Source organism: Micromonas pusilla (assembly GCF_000151265.4).
Source record: "Micromonas pusilla CCMP1545 genomic scaffold MICPUCscaffold_7, whole genome shotgun sequence".
Classification (NCBI taxonomy): domain Eukaryota; kingdom Viridiplantae; phylum Chlorophyta; class Mamiellophyceae; order Mamiellales; family Mamiellaceae; genus Micromonas; species Micromonas pusilla.
In genome coordinates this window covers 1,067,033-1,080,769 of record NW_003315888.1, presented here as the reverse complement: position 1 = coordinate 1,080,769, position 13,737 = coordinate 1,067,033, and the positions used below count along the sequence as shown (strand labels likewise).

The window sequence follows — 13,737 nt, the reverse complement described above, 5'->3', positions numbered from 1 at the left end:
GGCGCGCGGGCCGCGCCGCCGCGCCGCCGCGCGCGGGCGCGGGCGCGACGCGCGCGCTCGGCGCCGCGCGCGCCGCGGACGTCGTCGCCATGACCGCCACCGCGCGTCGCTCCTCGGAGTGCGCGCGAAAGCGTCGACGTCACGTAAAAGCGTTTGCGGCCGAGACCCCGCGATCGGATCGCGGATCGGCCATCGGCGCCTCGTCAGTGAAGGCTTTCATCAAAATCGTTCGCCGCCGCCGGGAGGGCACACGCGGCCGCACGCGCGCGAGCGAGAAGAAGCGCGCGCGACCGGCGCCGACTCTCCGTCCAGTTCCGCGCGGCGCCGCGGCAGCGTCCGCGCGTCGACCCGCGCGCTCTCGCGGTCCCTCCGACGCGCTCGTCGCGTCGACGCGTCGAGTAGAAAAAGGAGGAAAAAGTACGTGTACCCACACGGAGAGGGCATTCCATTCATTCGACGCGATCGATGAGCGGCGCGTCGCGCGGCGACGGCGGGGGCTACTTCACGAACGACCGCGCGGTCAAGTACGGCTACGGCGTCCCCAGGCTCGCGCTCGTGACGCTCTTCGCGTTCGAGATCGTCCCTCGGCTGTTCCTCGCGGCGGAGCGCGGAGGCTCCGCCACGTCCGCGGCGACCTCGAGCGCGTCCGCCGCCGACGCGGCTTTCGAGTTTTTCACGTCGTCGCCGCCGGCCGACCCGCGGCGATGGGCGCTCACGCTCGCGCCGTATCTCGCGTCTCGAAGGTTCATCGGGCACGTGTACATCGGCAGCATCGGCGCGGGGGTCAACGTCCAGGTGTTAGGTTTCTTCGGGAACATCCTCATGCTCCTCCTCGCGGCGTTCGCGTGCGTCTGGGACGCGAAGCGCGATCTATCCATCGTGATTTACCTCATGAAGACCTTCGCGGGGGACCAGCTCGCGGGGAAGCTCGACACCGCGGAGTGGAAGCTCGTGCTGTTCTTCACGTTCGGGTGCATGGCGCCGTGGGTGTACTTCGCGAGCGGGTCGATGGACGCCGCGGCGAGCGCGTTCGCGCTGTACGCGAGGATTTTGCCGATTTTGTTCCTCGTGCAAGCCGTGTGCGAATACGGAGACGCGCACTACGAGGTGCGCAGCAGCGCCGGGTCTCTCTCTCTCTCTTTCTCTCTCTCTCTCTCTCTCTCTGAGCCCTAAGCCCTTAACCCTAAACCCTGACGTTCTCTTTCCTCCTCTCCCCCCTCCCCCCCCCCCCCGCAGCGATTCGTGTTTTTCCGGCATCGGTACGGCTTTGAGTTTTTCACGCTCCTGGCGCTGACGTCGCTCCCCGGAGGCATCACCCCCGAGGAGCTCAGGGTCGTGCAGTACGACCTCGTGATCTGCCTCATGTACCGCGTCTCGAACTTGATCATCATCGCGAACAAAAACGGTCTCTGCAGCGGCGTTTTAGGGTGCTTCACGATCGCGGCGCGCAAGCTTTGCTTCGCCGCGTTTGGCGTCCTGCGAGGCCAACGACTGGTAAACGTCACCGACCCCGAGGTGGCGACCGCGGTGATGCGCGCGAGCGTCGTGAAGGGCGACGCGCTCGAGAGGCACGTCGCGACGCCGGCGTGGCGGCCGCTGCTGAGCCTGGAGTCGGTGGACGGGGAGCTCCACTCGTCGATGATGCGCGATTTCCACGACTTGGCGCGACGGCTCCCGAGCCCGGGGCGACTCGGGGAGATCGCGACGCGGCGCGTCACGGAGCTGATTCGCGCGCACGAGCTCAAGGCGCGCATCGCGAAAGCGGCCAAGGCAAAGGAGCTGGGCGTGGACGTCGACGTCGCGATCGACGCGCGCGCGGTGGCGAGGCTATCTCTGACGGTGTTCGTCGAGTACGTCTTCGGGCGACGGTGGGAGCCCGCGTTTGAACCTCTGCTCGACGCGACGTGGGAGTGGCGGAAGGAGATCGCGGTGCGCGGCAAGGCGGACGTGAAGCTCAAACGGATCGCGGTGGACGTCGTCGTGAACGACTTGCTGCGGAAGCACCCGGTGCTGTGGCACGTCCACGGCGAAGACTGGGCGAAGCCGCGGTATTACTCTCTGATTCTTCAGCCGTATCTCGTGTCTCCCGCGATCAACGTCGGGGACATCGCCGTCGCGATGGCGCGGCACCCGAACTTATCGCTCGAGAACGCGATGCGGCGGATGCATCCGTTCCCGATATTCGAGCGCTACGTCGACAGGGACGTTTTGATTCGCGGGAAGGTGGTCGTTCGCGCGCACACCCAGGTGATCATGTTTACGACGGATTTCGCGTCGACGCGATACCGAAACGCGCAGTGGCCCGTCTTCGGCGCGGGGCCCAGGGCGTGCGCGGGGACGCAGCTCGCGCTCGGGATCCTCGCGGCGATTCGGAACAACATGGTCGGGCACGAGCTGTTCGAGCCGACGATCGGGCACCGGCACTCGGGGCGGCACAACGACGGCGTGACGACGCCGGCGGAGGCGTTTTACAGCGCGGCGACGATTCTGCCGATCGTGATGGGGTGGCGCGGGGACGAGTTCAGCGACGACGCGGAGTCGTTGGAGCTCGCGGCGGCGGCGGCGCTGAGCGGGCGCGTGCGGTGACGACGAGAAGACGACGCGCGGCGGGCGCGGGGGTGGTCGTATTTAGCTAGAGCGAGATCAAAAGTAATGTCCTCCCTGGGGTAACGTCGCGAGGTGTTCGGATTCGCTTTGTTCGTCGTCGTCGTCGTCGTCGTCGCTCTCGGACGGATCCAACCCCTCCTCGATCAAGTCCGCGCGACTTTCCGAGTAGCCGCTATCGCCGAGCTCGCACGCGCGGCGGTACCACTTCAGCGCCTCGTTTATGTCCTCCGCCACGCCGCACTCCTCGTGGTAGTAACAGTCCCCGAGATGTCGTGCAGAGGCCGGGTGACCCATCCCCGCCGCCTTGACGTATAACTCGATCGCCTTCGCTTCGTCTACGTCCACGCCTACGCCGAGCTCGTAGTGCCCGGCGAGGTCGTGTGTCGCGCCGACGTGCCCCAACTCGGACGCTTTTTCCAGCCACTCGAACGCCTTCCTCATGTCTTTATCCACGCCCTCGCCGTGGTGATAGGAAAGTCCCATCAAGTGCATGCAATCAGCATCGCCGCGATCGGCACCCTTGCGGTACCAGTAGACCGCCTCCTCGCACTCGTCCTCGTCGTAAAACTCGCCACCGAGCTTTTCCAACTCACTTACGCCGCCGCCGGGCAACGACGCGTCCGACTTCTCCGCGTCCCTGAACACCGTGCTCACGCTGGCGAGCGCGTCGCGGTCTCTCGGGTGCTCGAGATGCGAGAAGATCGCGCACGCGACGTTACCGTCGGCCTCGAGCGTGGGGCTCATGTCGAATCTGGGCGCGGCGGCGAGGGGCGCGCGCGCGGGGTCCTCCTTCAGAGTCGAGCGCGAGTCATCCGGAGCGCGAGCCCGAGTCGCGGGGCGCGGCGCGCGGGGAAGTGCGGGCTCGATGGCGTCAGATTTTTCTCGGACTCGGCAATGTCGCAAGCAGGTCGTCAAACCTAAAGCTCGCTCGCCAGACGACGCCGCGCGGCACGGCTCCCGACGCGCCCGCCGTCGCGAGCGATGGAGTACGTCAGCCTCGAGGGCCTGCGCCTCGACGGCCGCCGCCCGAAGGAAACGCGGCAGATGCGATGCGCGATGGGCGTCCTCCCCGCCGCCGACGGCAGCGCGGAATTCCGCGCGGGCAACACGCGCGTCATGTGCGCGGTCCACGGCCCGCGCGAGTGCGTCAATCGCGGCGAACGCGACGACGAGCGAGCGATCATCAAGTGCGAGTTCAGCCAGGCTGCGTTCAGCACGGGCGAGCGACGCGCGCGCGGGAAGGGCGACCGGCGCTCCGTCGAGCTCGCGCTCGTGATACGCCAGGCACTCGAGGCGACGGTGCTCGTCCACCTCGCGCCGCGATCGGAGATCAACGTGATGATACAAGTGCTCCAAGCCGACGGCGGCGTGCGAGCCGCGGCGATCAACGCCGCGGTCCTCGCCATCGCGAACGCGGGCATCCCGATGAAGGACACGATGGCGGCGTGCAGCGCGGGGTATCTGGACGGCACGCCGCTGTTGGATCTGAACTACGTCGAGGAGGGGGGCGGCGGCGTCCGCGTGCACGTCGCGACGCACGCGAGCCGCGGCGATAAGGTCGTCGTCGTGCAGGTGAGGATTCGCTGACTCCTTCCCGGAAAAACGCCATTCCTTGAGGCGTTTTCGTTTCCCCCCCGTCGTCGTCGCTTTTTAAAGTGGTCAGACCTCCCTCTCGACGCGCGCTCGACCCCGCGACGGCCGGACCCCGTTCGACTGACCTTTCGCCCGCCGCCGCCCGACGCTCTCCCAGACGGATAACAAGGCGAGCGTGGAGGTGTTCGAGCCCGTGCACGCGCTCGCGGTGGAGGGGTGCGCGGTCGTGCAGAAGGTGATGCGCGAGGCGATGATCGAGCACACGTCGATCTTAGCCACGCTCAGAGGCCGAGAGGCGCTTTAGGTATACACGTGTAGCTTAACGTAGAAATCAAAATATGACATCTGCATCTCCTCGAGACGAAACAGAAGCGTGCTCACCACCGGAACGCGTCGCGCTCGGCGTTTCTCGACATCGCCCTCCCGATGACGACCCCCACGCTCGTTGCGGCGAGGACGACGCCGCTCCATCGCAGTAATCCCAGCCCGATAGGCGTCCACGCGTCGCCCGCGCCGCCGTCGTCGCGCTCGCGGCCGAGCCATCCGAGACCCGCGCGGTAGTCATCCGCGCGGTGCGACGCGTCGTCTTCGAACAGCGCCCTCGGCGTCGCCGCCGCGACGGTCGACGAAACGTCCCGTTCCCGAGCGTTATCTGCGGACCCTCCCATGCGAATTGTTCGCCTCTCGGACCCGAGGAATCGCACGCCGCCGCTGCCGGTCGTCGTCGGGGACCCGAAGTCGCCGCCGCCGCCGCCGGAGCCGCCGCCGCCGCCAGAGAATCGGTCCCTCGCGAGCTCCGCGCGTAAGGCTTGGTTATCCGCCCTCGTCGCCACGACGTTCTCCTCCAGCGCCGCGAGCCTCGCGGCGGTCTCTCGGTTCGCGCTCCGCAGCGCCCCGAGGTCTTTGAGCACCGTCTGCATGAACCACGAGTTCGCGAAGACGTCGTCCGCGCGCGGCGGCGACGGCGTCGGCGTCGTCGTCGATCGCGTTGGTTTCGTCGTCGTCGTCGTCCTCGGACCGAGCGCGTCGTCGCCCTCTCCCGCCGCGTGGACGACGTCGGGGGAGTCCGCGGCCCCGGGCGTCGCGAACTTCGCGCGATCGCGCGCGAACGCCCTCGCGGATGCTGACGTGGCGGATGACGTGGACGCGAACGACCGCGCATCCTCGAACTCGTCGTCGTCGTCGTATTCGGACGCGTCGTCGTCGTCGTCGTCGCCTTCGCCTTCGCCTTCGCGCGCCACGTCGCCTGCCACGTCATCGCCACGTGGTGCCACTTCCGCGTCTTCGTCCTCGATATTCATCGGCGGCGTCGGCGTTCGCGCCGGCGGCGGCGGCGTTCCGTGCGCTTTCACGGATCCAGACGACGACAGCCCTCTCCGTCTCGGCGACGCGCCCCCCGCGTGCGCGTCCAGACGCGCGCCGTCCAAAACCTTCATCCTCGGTAACGGCCTCTCCCCGTCCGTTACCCCGTGATGCTCGCTCAAAAACTCGTCGCATCGCTTCGCCCACTCGCGGAACGCCCCCGCGGCGCGATGCTCCAGCATCTTCTCGACGACCGGCCGCAGCGCCCACGCGCCCGCCGCCGAGCAACGAATCGTCGCGCGCATCCCCGTCCGCGCGCGCGCCCCGCCGTCCCCGTCCCCGTCCCCGTCCCCGTCCCCGTCCCCGCCGTCCCCGTCCCCGTCCCCGGGCGGTATCGACCAGTACCGCGCGATGACGTCCGTCTTGAACAGCTCCGCGTTCGCGATCGCGCCGGGCGCGCGCGGCGAAAACAGCGTCGGCGCGCTGGACACCGTCGCGACGCCGGCGGCGGCGTCGAACTCGAACCTCTGCGTCTCCTCGAATCGCAGCGTCGCGACGGAGGACACGCCGAGGAGGCGCTCGATGACGCCCGGGACGGTCATTCGCTTCGCGAAGGTCACGACGCGCTCGGCGGAGGCGACGACGCCGACGCCTCGCGGCGGCGTCGACGGCGTCGACGACGAGTCGCGCGACGATTCGGTCGCGTCGAAGGCGGAATCGTCTGCGGGCGGCGTCGACGCCGTCTTGGCAGTAGTGGGTCGCCACGGCGGCACGGAGACGTGCGCGTCGTCGCCGTCGCCCGTCTCCGCGTGATACCGCGTCAGGAAGAAGCCGTCGTCGCCGTAGACGACCCTGAGGAACGTCTCCAGCGGGACGTCGAACGTCTGCTCGAGCTCGTACTCGCGCATCGCGTCGGTGGAAGGAAGCTTCTTCTTCCTCGCCCTTGACGATGGTCCTTCTTCGCCGATTTGCCAAATAATTCCAAATTCCAATCGTCCGCGGTCGCCGAAGCCTCCTTCCTCCTCCTCCTCCTCCGACGACGACGACGACGACGACGACGCGCTGCCGCCTGTCGCCGGTCGCGTTCCCGAACGAACCGCGGGAAGCGCGCGAAGCGCGACGACGCGCGCGAGCGAATGCCCCCTACCCGCGAGGATGATAAATCGTCGTCGTTGGTCGTCGTCGTCGTCGTCGTCAGCGCGATGAATTTCGTCCTGTCTCGGAAAAAGCGCTCCCAAATTCCAACCGATCCCGCCGGCTACAACTAGGTCACAGCGCGCCCCCCCGCCCCGCACCCCCCCCTCCCACGAGAGATTTTGCGAGGATGGGCACCGAGCGGTGGCTCGCGCCCCTGCGGGTCCGGCACGACCCCCCCGACGGCGCCCCCCCCCGCGCGGCGCCGTACCGCGAGCCCGTCGAGCTCGCGTGCTTCTCGAAATCGCGCGAGCGCGGCGACGTCTACGACGCGTCGAATCTCAAGGCGTACGCGCGACCGGACGTCCCGTTCGACCTCTCGCGCGGGCACGACGCGTTCCGCGACCGCGACCGCGGCGAGCGCCGCCCCGCGGACGTGACGCCGATATTCGAGTCGCTGCGGCGCGCGGGCGTGGACGAGCGCGAGCTCGCGGCGGCGGACGTGCTCACGTGGCGCGGCAACTTTAGGTGCGTTCTATACACTGGTCCCCATACGACCCCGTTCGCGTGGTGAACGTCATTCCTTAAGGACTTTGCCCGGCGCATCTCTCCGCCCATCCCTCGGTTTCAATCCCCGCCCTCGACGCCTTTGAACTCCACCTGACGCCTTTGAACTCCACCCCGCCATCGCTTTGTATGGAACGACCCTTAGCAAAATTCTCGCGACGCCGTGGAACGCACGAGACGCGTGGCACCTCGAGTGCGAGCTCGTGGACGGCGTCTGCGTCCTCAACGTCCTCGAGCCGGAGGAGTGCGTGCGAAGGGAGGCGAACAGGGAGGGCACGCGACAGGGTTTGATGGCGTACTGGGGGTACTCGTTCGAGGAGGCGTGCACGGGCGGCGACTACTCGTCCCCCGTGGATTGCCTCGACGCGTACTGCGTCGTGGTGCGAACCGGCGTGGGGAGGCATCGGCTGATCATGGGCGGCGAGGTGGACTGCTGGGACGGCGAGAAGAGCGGGTTGGGTGGGTACATCGAGCTTAAGACGACGCGGGTGATGGACACCGCGTCGCAAGTCGCGCGGTTCGAGCGAGATAAGCTGCTCAAGTGGTGGGCGCAATCGTTTTCCATCGGGTGCCGACGCATCCTCGTCGGCTTCCGCGACGACGACGGGTTCGTGCGGAAGCTGCAGACGTTGGAGACGCTCAAGTTGCCCGGGTACGCCGCGCGGCACCCTGGGGCGTGGGACCCGAAGACCGCGCTGCAGTTCGCGGATCGACTTCTCGCGTGGCTCAGAACGCACCTCGAAAACGTTCCTCCCGGGTCGAGGCTCAGGGTGGAGTACGAGCCGCGAAAGCACCGCGGCGAAGTGCGATGCGTCCTCGACTCGGACGTCCCGGACTTTTTACCCGCCGCGGCCCGAGACGCGCTTGGACGCGCGGCGGCGTTCAGGGAGGCGGCGCGCGAGCGCAGCGGCGGCGGCGGGTCGAGAAGCACGGGCAGCGCGGGGGGCAGCGTCGGCACGGCGGCGAAGGCAATCGCCGCCGCCGCCGCGGGCGCGGGGTACGGCAGGAAGCGGAAGATTCACGGCGCTTCGCCGGCGACGTCGAAGGACACCGCGGCGACGCCGGGGTCGGGCGGCTCGGACAAGGGCGGTTCGGACGACGTGGACAAACCCGGGACGCCGAGAGTCGTGCACTGGGACGCGGACAGGGAGCACTCGTCCCCGCACGGGCATCGACGACGACGGCGGCACGAGCGGTCGCAGACGCCGGTTCCCGGCGCGGGCGGCGGCGGCGCGGGGACCGGGTCGGGGTCAGGGTCAGGGTCTGGCGGCGGCGGCGGCGGCGGCGGCGACAGGGACGTGAGAACGACCGTCGGCGGCGGCGGCGGCGGCGGAGGCGGCGGAGGCGGCGGCGGTAGGGAGCCCGCCGCGCACGTCGCGCCGCGGCCGCAGTACCACCCGATCGTCGCCGGTCCGGGCTTTGGCGACCCGCTGAAGATGGCCGCGGACAAGGCGGCGTACGCGCGCTCGCTCGGCCCCGCGGCGATGTCCTACCTCATGGGGTACTCCCCCGGGGACGCGCAGTTTCGCGGCGACGAGCCAAAGCCGAAGCCCGCGACGCCGCCGTCGCGCGGCGGCGCCGTGGCCGGGAAGACGGAACGTCAACCGTCGCACCACCCAGACAGCGACGGTGAGAAGAAAGGCGACGCCGCGGGCGAGGAGCACGACGTCGACGAGACCGCGCTCGCGGCGGCGAAGGACGTCGGCCTCGACCCGGCGAAGTTTGCGTTCGACCCTCTGAATCCCGCGGCGACGCCGAAGGCGACCGACCTCACGGCGTTGGGCGTCTCCAACGCCGCGGAAGCGAGCGGGGACGGGCAGCAGAGCTCGTACGTCGCGGCGGCGGAAGCGAGCGACGCGGGGGAGGGAGGGCGGGCGAGCTGGGGGGCGACCGCGACGAGCGAGGGCGCGGAGGGAGCTCGAGCGCGCGGAAGTTTGACGAGAGAAGCGTGACGACGGGAACGGATGGATGATGTGTAACGCCTATTGCGCGCCCGTTTTTCGTTTCTTTATTTTAAACTACGTGTACGTCACGAACGACGACTGCCTTCGACGCGCGCGCGTCTGTCCTCTGTCGTTCTCGGGTCAGTCGAAGAGGAACCCCTCGCACTCGACCTCGCCGTCGTCGCCGAGGCCAAACTCGAGCGCTCTCGCCGGCGTCTCGTCGTCGTCGTCTCCGCCGTCGTCGTCCTTCGCCCTCTTCGCCGACGAGCTCCCCGGCGCGTATCGATCGTACCGTCCCCCGGTCGTCCCCGGCTCGATCCCAATCCTCCACGGTTTCACCTCCACCGCGGCGGACACCCGTGCCGCGGTCACGGTGACGTCGTCGACGACGCACGGGCCCCGGTCGCGGTTATCCCCGACCACGTCCGCCGTGTGCCCGTCCCAGCCGTCGCGAGCGTTGTGCGGCTCCCTCCCCACGATGGGTGCGTCCGAGAAGTCGACGCCGCCGCTCTTCCCGCGCCACTTCTCCGAGTTCTCGCCCTCGAAGACGCGCGCGTCGTCGACGTCTCTCGCGAGACCGAGCGTCGCGAGGTGGCTCAGCGTCGCCGCGGGCGAGCCGCCGTTCTTCACGCACGCGTCCCACTGATGAGATTAAAAGGCGGGCGGGCTCGACGGTCAGTCGGTCGAAAGGCGGGCGGCTTAGGGCCCCCGGATCGAGCGTCGAAACCGAATGGCAAAGTCCTCGAGAGACGACGGTCGTATGGGAACCAGTGTGGGAAAGCGGTCTCACCGCGGCGACGAAGATGGGCACGCCGATGGCTTCCGCCTCGCGAAGCACGTCCGCGCCGCTCGCGACGACGCACAGCGCGTCCGCCCAGCCGAGCGCGCCCTCGTACGGATCGTCGACGCTCCCTCTCGCGCCGTCGTACACCCAGAAGTCGCTCGCTTTGGGCACGAACGCGGGTCTCGGGTATCTCTTCGGTTTCCCGCGGAGCCACCGGCGAATCGGTAACAAAAACGTCCACTCCGGGTCGTTCCATACGAGCGAACGTCGGGGTGGAGTTGAAAGGCGTCAGGGGTGGAGTTGAAAGGCGTCGTGGTCGGGGATTGAAACCGAGGGGTGGGCGGAGAGAATCGCCCGCAAAAGTCCTCAAGGAACGGCGTTCACCACGCTAACGGGGTCGTATGGGAACCAGTGTGAGATAGAACGCACCTCCTCCCAAAACGCCCTCCGCCTCGGCCAAGGCTTGGGCTCTTTCTGGACGTACTCCGCCCCCGTCGTGTCCACCTCGCTCGGGCCGTACGGCGGTAACAAGTCCACGTAGCTCGCCAAGTCCGTCCTCGCGCACGTCCCCACGCCCTGCCCGCGAGGAAGCTCGTGGCACGCGTACGGTTTTTTCAAATCCTCGCGCGTCGCCGTCGAAGGCGCCGCCGCGCGTTGGTCGCGCATCGCTCGCTCGAACGCGCGGCACACCTCCACGCGCAGCGCGTGCGTCGTGCTCGGCGCGAACGCGACGAAGACGCTGCCGAACCCGCCGCCGCCGGGCTTCGTCGCGGACCGCCGCGCGCGCGGGACGAACGACGACAGCGACGCCGCGAGCTTCGCGTCGGCTTCGGCGACGGCTTTCCTCTTCGCCGTCGCCGGCGCCAAGAGCTCCCAGAGCCGACGCGCCGGCGACGTCGCGCGGACGACGGGCGGCGGCGTGACGTACATCACGAGCCTCGGCGATTTCCGCAGGTGCGTGAACTCGACGCGCCAGCGTTCTCGTGCCTCGTGGAGGATCCGCAGGTCCACGCGCACGCGCGGCGGCGGCGTCGGGTCGCGCTCGCGCGCCCTCACCTTGCCGAACGGCAGCCGTCGGCTCTCGTCGCTTCCGCGTCCTCCTCGTCCCGAGGGCCGTCCTATACGAGCGAATGTCGGGGTGGAGTTGAAAGGCGTCAGTTGAAGTTGAAAGGCGCCGAGGGCGGGGATTGAAAGCGAGGGGTGGGCGGAGAGATGCGCCGGGAAAAGTCCTTAAGGATCGGCGTTCACAACGCCGACGCGGTCGTATGGGGACCAGTGTATAGAACGCACCTGAGCCGACGAGATCGAACCTCGCGTCCGCGACGCCCACCTGCGGCCGCAGCGACACGAGGAACACGGCGTCGCCGCAACGCCGCTTCAGCGCGACGCCGGTCGGGACCGTGGACGGCGCGTCGCAGACGACGAGCGTTCGTCCGCCGAACTTTCGCTCGAAGCGCCACTCGCGGACGTTCGTCGCGAGCGCGTCGATATCGACGCCGAGCCAGACGATATCCGACGCCGCGCTCGCGTTAAAGATCGACTCGTACGCCTCGTGGAGCGTCACGCGCCACGCGATCGGGAGCGCGTGCGTTATCCGCGCGAGGAGAAGGACGAGGCGCGACGGCGGCGGCGGCGGGAAGAGCGCGACCCCCTGCAGCGCGCGCACTAGATCCCGCCGATCTGCGTCACCCTCGGGATCGCCTACGCCGGCGTAGCTCGCCGGCGTCGCGCCCCAGTCCGCGTGATCGACGCCGCCGATCCGCGGCGCGCCCGCGCATCGAATCCCCGCGCCGTCGAGACGCACGGAGAAGAGCTCGCACGACGCGGACGGCGGCGACGTCAACCCGAGAACGCGCGCGAGTTTGATCGATCGCGTTTCCGCGTCGAGGTCGCGCCCGCGCGCGCCGCGGTCGGTGAGGAGGAGCGCGCGCGTCACGCGCGCGGGGTCCGCGAGCGCGTCGTCGGGCTCCCACGGCGTCGACGGCGGGCTCGGCGAGGGCGGCATCGCGCCGGGCGCGCGCGCGACGAGAGGTCGCGCCGCTTCCGTGTGCTTTGACGGACGACGCGACGCGCGGAGACGACAGAAAAACTAACGTTCACCGACGTTCATCCGGACGTCCCGGTCAGCTTCGGGTGAACGTCGTGCGGTCGGCCGTTTCGAAAGTCGACTCTTCGAGAAGTTGAAGGCAGACGCGAAGCCTCGGCGTCGGATCGCAGACCGAGGTCGCGCGCCGCGCCGGGCCGTCAGCGTCGCCGCCTCGCGCGCGCTCTCGGCGCGACATCGCGGACGACGCCGACGACGTCGCCGCGATGCAACCCAAGCGCCGCGCGCGGCGGGAGCTCGTGAGCTCGCCCCCGCCCGCGCCGCGATTCGACGCCCCGCGCGGGGGGAGAGACGTTGATTTGACGACGACGACGAATCTGACGACGACGCGGAAGGCGTCGCCGCTCGACGCGCCACCGTGGAGCGTCTCCTCCCCCGCGGCTCCCCCCAGCGCGTCGCAGACGCCGTACCCGTCCACCGCGGAGCCGCGCGACTTCCGCGATCGCGCCGCGAGCGGCCGCAGCGCGTCCGCGTCCGCGGCGTCGTCGCGAGGCGCGACGCCGCGAGGCAGCGGCGCGTTCGATCGCGGAGATCTGCCGCCGATTCGAACCAACTCGGGGCTCTCGTTCGCGGAAGCGCTCGCGAGGAACTCCGGAGGGAGCGGTGCGTCGCCAGCCTTCTTCCGCGTCGACGTCTCGCGCGCGATCGCGGCCGCGCGATCCGTCGGGGACCCGTCGATCCGTTCGCGCGCCTCTCCACCTTGGTTTTTTCTCTGATGCTCGCTGAACTGAAAAAAAATCCCACTCGTTCGCGTTCGTCGCCGTCGAATCGAACGCCCCCTCCCTCGCATCACTCCAGATCACAGCGGATCGGGCTCGGACCTCGCGGCGTGCGCGAACGCGAAGCGCAAGGCGGCGGACGACGAGACCGCCGCGGCGGACGCGCGACGCCCGCGCGCGGACGCGGACGCGGACGCGCGCGACCTGTCGCGTCATCATTTAGAATCCCCGCCGTTCGCGCCCCGCCTCGACGACGCGACGTTCGCCACGACGACGACGACGACGGAGGTCCAGGGCGCGTTCTCGCCGCTACAGCAAGGCCCTCCCTCCGCGCTGCCGTTCACGACGGACCCGAACACCGGCGTCCCGTGCGTGGACGTCGACGTCGTCGTCAGGGCGCTGACGGCGGCGGCGGCGGGGGCGCTCCGCGCGCACGTGGTGGACGTGCGATACCCCCCCGAGTACGCGCGCGGGCGATTGCGCGGCGCGGTGAACGTGTTCGACCCGTTAGAGCTTCAGGCGTTTCTCTGCGCGCTCGTGCGCGAGGACGCGGAGCGAGCCGCGGAGGCGCTGCGGCGAGGCGGCGACCACGGCGGCGGGTACGACGGCGACGCGACGGCGTCCACGGCGAACAGCGTGTTCATCCTCTACGACGACCACGGCGACGTCCGCGCGCCCCGAATGTGGCGGCATCTCCGCAACCTCGACCGGCGCGACCACCTCGCGGACTACCCCGCGCTGACGTTCCCGCACACGTACGTCATGAGAGGCGGGCACGACGCGTTCGCGCGGCGCGCGATGGAGCCGACGCGCGACGGCGACGAGGCGCGGCGGTTCGTCGTCGGCGCGCACGCGCGCGCGGACGACGCGAGCGTGGTGGAGGAGACGCGTTGGATCGCGGGGCGGCAGCGGGGCGCGTGGCTACTCGCGAGGCACGCGCGGGGGATCGGGCACGCGCCGACGGCGGCGGAGGTGGGCGAGATG

The 13,737-nt window shown here is 69.4% G+C and overlaps 6 protein-coding genes across 6 annotated transcripts; 3 read left to right on the top strand and 3 right to left on the bottom strand.

Moving 5' to 3' along the window:
- Positions 1-465: 465 nt before the first annotated feature.
- On the top strand, positions 466-2,586 carry MICPUCDRAFT_59757 (uncharacterized protein; the record flags this gene model as incomplete). The annotated part of the gene is made up of 2 exons (XM_003060165.1): positions 466-1,107; positions 1,237-2,586. The coding sequence occupies 2 exons, from the start codon at positions 466-468 to the stop codon at positions 2,584-2,586; spliced, it is 1,992 nt and encodes a 663-aa protein (XP_003060211.1).
- Positions 2,587-2,643: 57 nt separating this feature from the next.
- On the bottom strand, positions 2,644-3,351 carry MICPUCDRAFT_59756 (uncharacterized protein; the record flags this gene model as incomplete). Its single annotated transcript, XM_003059873.1, has 1 exon — positions 2,644-3,351. The coding sequence occupies one exon, from the start codon at positions 3,349-3,351 to the stop codon at positions 2,644-2,646; it is 708 nt and encodes a 235-aa protein (XP_003059919.1).
- A 237-nt stretch (positions 3,352-3,588) lies between these two features.
- Positions 3,589-4,504, top strand: MICPUCDRAFT_18624 (uncharacterized protein; the record flags this gene model as incomplete). Its single annotated transcript, XM_003060164.1, has 2 exons — positions 3,589-4,179; positions 4,358-4,504. The coding sequence occupies 2 exons, from the start codon at positions 3,589-3,591 to the stop codon at positions 4,502-4,504; spliced, it is 738 nt and encodes a 245-aa protein (XP_003060210.1).
- Positions 4,505-4,577: 73 nt separating this feature from the next.
- MICPUCDRAFT_40727 (uncharacterized protein) lies at positions 4,578-6,410 on the bottom strand (the record flags this gene model as incomplete). The annotated part of the gene is made up of 1 exon (XM_003059872.1): positions 4,578-6,410. The coding sequence occupies one exon, from the start codon at positions 6,408-6,410 to the stop codon at positions 4,578-4,580; it is 1,833 nt and encodes a 610-aa protein (XP_003059918.1).
- Positions 6,411-6,826: 416 nt separating this feature from the next.
- MICPUCDRAFT_59753 (uncharacterized protein) lies at positions 6,827-9,155 on the top strand (the record flags this gene model as incomplete). Its single annotated transcript, XM_003060163.1, has 2 exons — positions 6,827-7,164; positions 7,349-9,155. The coding sequence occupies 2 exons, from the start codon at positions 6,827-6,829 to the stop codon at positions 9,153-9,155; spliced, it is 2,145 nt and encodes a 714-aa protein (XP_003060209.1).
- A 132-nt stretch (positions 9,156-9,287) lies between these two features.
- Positions 9,288-11,935, bottom strand: MICPUCDRAFT_59752 (uncharacterized protein; the record flags this gene model as incomplete). The annotated part of the gene is made up of 4 exons (XM_003059871.1): positions 9,288-9,788; positions 9,937-10,170; positions 10,360-11,048; positions 11,221-11,935. The coding sequence occupies 4 exons, from the start codon at positions 11,933-11,935 to the stop codon at positions 9,288-9,290; spliced, it is 2,139 nt and encodes a 712-aa protein (XP_003059917.1).
- Between the last annotated feature and the right edge of the window lie 1,802 nt (positions 11,936-13,737).